General features: G+C 36.9%; 1 protein-coding gene across 1 annotated transcript; it reads left to right on the forward strand.

The window, feature by feature from the left end:
* The first annotated feature begins 6,266 nt into the window (after positions 1 to 6,266).
* On the forward strand, positions 6,267 to 7,348 carry LOC120627119 (pollen-specific leucine-rich repeat extensin-like protein 4). The gene has a single exon (XM_039894977.1). The coding sequence runs from the start codon at positions 6,284 to 6,286 to the stop codon at positions 7,346 to 7,348; it is 1,065 nt and encodes a 354-aa protein (XP_039750911.1). The 5' UTR covers positions 6,267 to 6,283.
* The last annotated feature ends 1,125 nt before the right edge of the window (positions 7,349 to 8,473 follow it).

Raw genomic sequence — 8,473 nt, forward strand, 5'->3', positions numbered from 1 at the left:
TATGTATAAACACTATCGATATATACATTATATAACGATAAATGTTTCATTGTTCAATCATTATATAAGGGTAGTATTGTAGGTGTACAATTGTATTGTATTGTTCTTTTTATGTAGTTGTTTACATAAAGAACTTAATTCTTACTGTGACATGACATTTCTGGTCTAGAATTCCAGCAGGCTGGTCGCTCATGGAGCTTTTTGAATAGGTATTTAATTTTTTCATTTTTAATGACTCGTAAATAATCTAATAAAAAAGCGGTGATAGAGCTTCGGCCTCCCTTTCGGGGCGAGTCAGTGTTCGATACTCGGCACTACTATTTTTTCGGAGTTATGTGTGTTTTAAATTTAAGAAACTTAAAAGATTTAACGGTGAATGAAAACATCTTGATACTGCATGCCTGAGAGTTTTCCATAACGTTCTCAAAAGTGTGTGAAGTCTACCCATCCGAAATTGGCCAGCGAGGTGGGCGATGGCCTAAAACCTCCTTATTCAGGGAGGAGACCCGTGCCCTGCAGTGGGCCGGCAATAGGTTGATCATCAAGATGATGATAAAATAAATGGTAACCCTTCGTTGTTTACTGCTCAAGGGTAAATAATACCTACTTATACTAAGTTACACAAATGATTTCTGAGGTTTTGGTGTTTTAAGATTTTCTAGAAAATCGTATCTCTATTATCAACAGTTCCTATTACAAAACCATAAAATGATACCTGCGAAATTTTCATTCATGAACAATGTTATTTATTATAACTCTCTCATTTACAGGTAAAAATGTGGTGTAAGCAACGATCACGAAAACTCTTTTTAATCCTCAGTTTCGTGGTTATAGACGCAAAGGACCCAGAGTTGCCATTATGTCCAACCAACATGCAATATTTCCCACAAAATCTCCCCATGCATTGTAGATTACCAGGAACAGTGCCCCCTTTCCCATCACCAGTATATCAAAACCCCTCAATAGGTAAGCAATCACTACCATTGCCTGTTCCTTTGCCTGGAATCCCTGCACCAATGCCAGGACCAATGCCCATGCCAATGGTACCTATGCCTCCAGCGCCAGCTCACAAGCTTCCCGTTATCGTAATGCCATTCTATTCTCCCGACACCACTGGCAAAAAACCTCACACATCGCATCAAGGAAGACCAAGGAAGCGCAGGCTACCTAGAAGGCATAGGAGACCAAAATACTATAGCTCGGATGATGACATTGACACTAGCACAGATACTGACTCATCTACAGATACAGATGATTCTTCAGATACATCTTCAGAACGTGGCTTTTGGAAAGGACCAAGAGCAGGCAGAAGGTCCAACGCACATCACAAATCTAAAAAATCAAAACATCCCCAAAACCAAGAAATCCTTACACCAATACTTCAGTATGTTACTAAAGATGGATACGTTATATATGAGAAACAGATATCTAAAGGTGAAGCGAAGGACTGGTTAGTGAGTAAAAGTGAAAACAAAAATGCTGCAGAAGTACACTCGGCTAAGATTGAAGATGATGTTGAATATCAAGCTAGAGGACCTCGGGATGATAAACGAGGCGCGAAGTTCTCGAGGAAGAATGTAGAAGAAAATAAAGAAGTTAAAACAGAGTTAAATCCGCATCAAGTGAACAAGAAAAAGAACTATAAACGGAAAACAATGAGAAAGAAAGACAAGGAATAATTTTAATTTTTTAGGTTTTTTTGTAATTTTTGTATTTTCAATAAAATTTTTGCTAATATATAGTGTACTTAATTTTGTAACATGTACTTACTTTATATTTTTAAATTATCCTAGAGGCAGTTAATACCTTTCTGTGTTCTTAATTTTGGTACATGTGTTCCTACTTTATATTTTAAATTTTCTTTTGAAGCAGTCCATTCCTTACCACAATGGCTACTTATTATTCTAGGAAAACAAACGGTTCCCACGGGATGTGTAAAAATCCGTAAAACTGCGGACGACGAACGCGGGCACCAGCTAGTTTACATATAAATATTTTAAAAAAATCAAGAAATTCAAAATTCATTTATTTCAAGAAGGCCTAATATAAACACTTTTGAAACGTCAAGTCTGTCTGTTTGTAGTGACTCTACCGCCGCTTCGCAAGGCAGATTCTACCGAGAAGAAGCCGGCATGATACTCAGCAGTTGCTCTTTTCCAACATCAACAATTTACATTTTGCATTTTAACATTCGTTTTTCTATCTTGTGAGAGATGAAAGTTGAGCCAGATGCTTCCAAGCAACCTTGTCATAAAGAAATTCATCAATTGTATAGTAACCTCGTTGTAATAAATGTGTTTTAACATATTCTTTAAACTTGTGCATTGGTAGGTCCAAAATTACCTTAGGAATCATATTATAAAAATTTGGAAAATCCAAAAGTGCACGCCTCATAATCTCATGTTTTTTACAATAATATTGAAATTTTTTTAACTGAAACTTTCAATGCTCATTACAATTGCCACATACACCCGTCCATACACGGACGTGCAGAAAAGATTATGTTTAATGTTATTATTTACTATGTTAAACAAAAAAATTGTTATTGAAATGTATTTTATGTGCCTGACAAATTATTTGACTTGATATTAGTGTTCTCAAATTAACCTGTAAGTGCAATATAAATAACTAAAAATCAATTTCAGTTTCGAGAAAACTGCTTTTTTGAAATGTCGAGAGTAGAGCACAACCTCAACGCTTCGCTTATGAGGCGTGCAAAAGCGTATACTCAATCCCACAAATGACTTCTGCACCTTTCGCAGACGATATGCAGATGTCACTAATTTATGACCATTTCTTGTAACTCAACTGTTTATATCCACTTTTTGTTTATATAGACTACAACATATTAGTATATGTTGTCTTACAAATACTACATTGTTATAAATATATTGTGAGGCTAACCTAAGTATACCTATTTCTTTAAATTTTTCACGGAGGGGTTCGAGTGATTTCTTCGAGTTTATAGATTTACCGTAGAGCTCTTTTCTGCAACATGAATATAGTTTCAATACTAAGATGTCCCATACTAAGATCCCGTAAGACATCACGCTATGAAAGTACTCAAAGTAAACAAATCTTGCTGTGTCTACGTCAGTAATCTGTAAAATTTTCCTGACGGCGTAGGCGGGCGAGCTTAGTTTACCTGCTAGTGTGTCTATATGGGTACCCCACTGAAGCTTACAATCTAAGGTCATGCCCAGAAAAACTGTGGAATCTTCCAGTTTGAGCGATTCTCCATTTATTATCATATTTTTATTAACTTTGTTTACATTTGGTAAATTAAATTCCACAAACTTAGTTTAATAAAAATAATAATATTAACTTTAATGGAATAAAAATATATAGAGAATTATGTCAATCTTGAGATAAGGTATACAATGTGAAAATCGAAATATTACTTCACAGTCGTCTAGAGGTACATTATTTACTGCCCTGAGACTTATCTGTGAAACCGAAACGCTTATAGTTTTCAGTAACACTGCCACAGTATTTACTGAAATAATCAGATACAGCCCTAACAACACAAAATCACAAAAATTAAAATCAAGTGACTCCTGTCACTTTATTACGTACGTAGCGTAGCGTAGGCACTATGCGAGCGTACGTGTCGCGTAGCGTAGGTACTATGCGAGCGTACGTGTCGCGTAGCGTAGGTACTATGCGAGCGTACGTGTCGCGTAGTGTAGGTACTATGCAAGCGTATGTAAATATACCTATGCACCCTTCAAACAGTATTTCGGTATTCGGTTACACGTTGTATAAACGTATTCTGTCCACTTCTCAACCCTTAGTACTTTTTGTCGACCTCCCAGGCGCATTTGTTGTCTAATCAGTGCGTGGCAGCGTTTCGATACGATGTCGAGTAGAAAACGATTTCAGGTATATACCTAATAACCTGAACCTTCCAATAATAGGCTATAGGAAGGTTAAGTATAACCGCCACCACTCTAGCATTTAGTTTTTATTTAATTCACTGTTGTCCTTGACTGAAATCTCACCTGCTGGTAAGTCATATAACGGGCTGACCTGTTAGGGTTATGGAAGTTATACTGAACCCATATCCCTAGTCGGTTTTTACGTGACATCGTAACGGAACGCTAAATCGCTTAACGGCACGTTTTTGTCGGTAACACACTTCCACAAAAAAAAAATGTTACGGAAAAGGAAAACTCAAGAATAATAAACACATTACGACCCTTACTAATACTGCATAACTGTAGATTTGTCTCTGTTTGTATGTATGGGTCAGCAGTTGAACTGATCTTTATGATATTTGGCACAGATACCTACATCATGCATTCTGGAAAGTGATATAGGTAGGACAATAACAAGAAAACGTTTCTGCATAGTAAACAAAATCGGTTTATATTTGGCAGAATAATCGAGTAAAAAAAAATACAGTCGAATTGAGAACCTACTCCTTTTTTATACGGTTGGAAATAGAGAATTTAGAGAATGTATAATATTTCTGGCTTTCATATTACAATTCATAAATAATCTGATAACGTATTACGTAGTTATGCCTACCTACCTGCTTAATAAGGCAATTTACCATTTACTTGCTGCTGGAGAATAACACAGACGATCCATGGAAAACTCTCATGGAACTGAAGTAGCGGGCTACAGCTAGTCATAAAATAAAAATAAAATCGATCCTAAAAACCAAATAAAATCTTACGAATCATTCATTTTAATTTTATTACTCAATTCGCTAGCTGCTAAACATTCACTGCCTCAACTGCTTACCGCACAGTCAAAATAGGTTTTTCTTTTTACTCTGCTATGAATCGACGTTGTGTAAGAAATAGGTAAAATGCATATAAACGTACTTCAATCGAAAAAACACTGCGATAACTATCAGCACGCTGAGAATGAAAGGCGTAAGTTTTATTCGTTTTTAATCTTTTTCTATAATATATTTGGTATATTGGAAAATTAACTACCTAAGTTTCCTCGGTAATTTCCTTGGTAGATCTTTATCTTTACGTAATGGATAACTCATCGGTACGGTGTGAAGTTCTTGGCTTCATCGTTCATGTAACGCAAGGACTAGAATAAACGTCAAATGGATCCCGTCTTCCCCCACGACTAATATGAGTTACTTCGAATGCCTATTCAGGCATCTTCTAGAAGCGCACTCCGCCCTAGTTTGCTATTCACACTTCCTCATCTATCCAAGTTTAGTTGATACTTTGAGAGGTCTTTATAGTTACGTAGTGGATATCTCGTCGGCACGTAATTAAACCTATGGCTTCATCGTTTTTGGTAAGCAGCGCAGAGATCTAGAATGAATAGATTCCGTCTTCCTCCACTATTAATGTGGGTTATATCAAAACAGGAGTTAATAGACCTCTTCAGGGCAAGCGCACTCCACCTAAGCTGTTTATCACTTACCAAAAGGTAGAAAAAGTAAAGTGAAAGTATATATACCCATACAAAAATGTCTGAAGAACACAATAAAGAAGTAAAAGTACTAAGACTATTGGCCGTACTTAACGTGACTGGTTTGTTTCTGTAAACTAATGTGAACAACGACCCTTTCCACTCAGGGATCAACTCGTTCTTGACTGAATTTTATCGAGTAGAAATAGATTTCAGAAAGTTACGTAAAACAGTTTCTGCTGAGTTTCTTGCCGGATTCTTCCCGGTAGGAGGCGCCTTTCGAACGCAGTGGTAGTGTCACACTTGACGTTTCAAAGTGCTTATATTAGGCCTACTTGAAACAAACAGATTTTGAATTTGATAAAGTAAAGTATGTCCAGTATGAGACTCTTCTGTATCTGTTACTACAACCGGTTTCATCATGTTCACACGTGAGACTTCTATTTATCATCATCATCATATCAACCCATTTTCGGCCCACATCAGGGCACGGGTATTTTCCTACAACGACAAGAGGTTAAGGCCGGCCCAGTGCGGAGTAGTGGACCCCACACTCCTTCGAGAACATTATGGAGAACTCTCAGGCATGCAGGTTTCTTCTCGATAATTTCCTTCACCGTTGACGCAAGTGATATTTTAATTGCTTAAAACCCACATAACTTAGAAATGTTAGAGGTGCGTGCTGGGAATCGAACTCGGCGCGGCCGCCCGAAAGTGAAGTCGAAGTCATACCCACTGTGGTATCCCATATCAAGTCTTAGTTGCCATCAGCCAACCACATTATTTGTGTGTTGCAATATAAGTATATTTTACATTGAATTTACTTTAACGATTTCATGAATGTTATTTCAAAAATCCATTCCAGAAATTCACGCATGTTTGGGTAATCACAGCGCTTATGGCAGATGTAATGGTACCAGTTAACATGCAATACGCAGTGCCGATGTGCCCACCAATGTACGCACAGCCCCCTCCGGTATTTCCTATGCCAGCGCCAATGCCAATAATTGCGCAGGCTTTATGCCCAATTCAAATGACAGAAAATATGTTACCTTCAAAGACAACGAATACGAGTACAACAACAAAGAAGCCCGAGACGATCGCTGTAGCAGTGCCTTTGCCAATGCCTATCCCAATGCCAGTTCCGGTGGGTGTACCAGTATTTACACCGCAAAATTTCTGCCAAGGGCCACCTCCGAGGCCAAAAAACTGTCCTCCTTGCCCACCATGTGTCTGTAACCCATCGTGTACTCCATCTTTCTTTTCATACTGCTCTCCGTGCCACATGAAATGTAGATGTAGAAAAAAAGATGATGCGCCTGAACCCTTACCTAATAGGCCAGCGCAAGGCCCAGCTTATGGAATGCCTATCCCAATGCCACCTATAATGGGCCCACCTCCAATAGTAATGGTCCCGTACCCAACGTCGATACAAGTACCAAAACGGCAAGATAGATATAGGCCAAAGAAAGAGCGAAGACCGAAATGTTCATCTTCTGATGAGTCAACTGATTCGACAAGCAGCTCTGATTCTGACTACATAAGAAGACGTAGACATAGAAAAAGAAAACGATATGGCGGTTACAGAAGAAGTCTTAGAAGCTCAGATGGCGAAAATGAATTAGTGAAACCGATGCTTAGCTACATTGCTAAGAATGGTGATGTTAAATTTAAGACTAAGATCAACGGAGACGATGTTGCTGAGTTGCTGGGAGAAAAAAAGGCTTTAGATAATAAATATCAAACGGTTCATGAGTCGGCTGGCGAAGACGTAAATAAGAAGCCTAATGTGGTTGTACTTTCCAAAAATGGTGGAAAACGAAAACGTGAGCGATATAAACAAGTTTTGTTACGAGGAGGAGTGTCAAATCACGAACTAGGAGACGGAAAGAAGGAGTTAATATTTAAGCCACCCGGTGATAGGAAAATTAGTAATTTGTCAGTTTCTTTTCTAATAAGTTAGTTTTAGATTGCCAAGACTTATTTATTAAAGTGGAACGTCCTAATCAGTGATTTGATAATCTTTTGGACGAAAATTGAGATTTAAATTTCAACGTTAGCAGAAAGCAGAAGAGATAATAAAGATATTACTTTGATCATTTTTTTAATATTTTATTTTGTAGTGAACTTTAAAAGCTGTTTGTTAAATTAATAAAACTTTTTATATTAAAGAGTAACATGTTTTATTATTGATTGTATGAGATTTGACTTATCTGTTTGTCTAATATAGTCTTAGTTAACTACTTACAAAGGGATTTATAGTAGCTGGTGATTGATTAAAGATTTAAAGAACTTACGTTCGTGATTCTTTGCGAGAAATTAATTAATTGAACATATAACAAATAAAAAAGAGTAAACTAAACTTTTGAAAATAGATGGGTTCGCGCATTATAGTTATAATAGCACGATTCAGTACCAATCTTTCAAATCACAGCGTTTAAGTAGGGAGTCATATATTGCTTCTTTATTTTTAGAGACCTGAAATCCATTTCGTCCCTCACTTGCTTGATTACAAAGCTCCAGATCTTAGTCAATCTATTGCCAGTATTATTTATATATTGTTTAATTTTTGCTATTGATCATAAAAAAATATATAATCTAGTTGCTTATGGCGTTTATGTTTTTGGTTCAGTTACTTTTCATATGCACTCTCTTAGCATGCACTTTTGAAACGGGGAAACTTTACATATACGATTCTTTTAAATTTACAATGAAAATTAAGCTTAATTTGCTTTACTCCCCAAAGAGTAGGAGAATCAGTTCGATGCAATTTATAACTTCTTCAAATATTGTATTCCACGTACCCTCTACGCACGTTTCACTCCGACACCGGAGCATCCTCAGGAGATGTTGATTAATAAAACAATGAATAAGTTACAATAAGAACAATTATTGCGTAACAATTATTCGTGTGGAAGAAATTATAAATTACGCCGTAAAAATTCTCCTGCTTTTCGCGAAAGCACATTAAGCTTAATTTCAATTGTATATCATGAAATTCTTGCAAGTAACGTCTACTTCTGTCCATATGTTCTGTCTATCTTTCAAATGTTGTCAATGCTCAAGCAGCTCGGAATATCCTTCTCAA

Source organism: Pararge aegeria, chromosome 10 (assembly GCF_905163445.1).
Source record: "Pararge aegeria chromosome 10, ilParAegt1.1, whole genome shotgun sequence".
Classification (NCBI taxonomy): Eukaryota; Metazoa; Arthropoda; class Insecta; order Lepidoptera; family Nymphalidae; genus Pararge; species Pararge aegeria.

Coding starts and splice junctions, on each gene's coding strand:
- LOC120627119 (XM_039894977.1), top strand. CDS start 6,284: ATGGCAGATGTAATGGTACCAGTTAACATGCAATACGCAGTGCCGATG.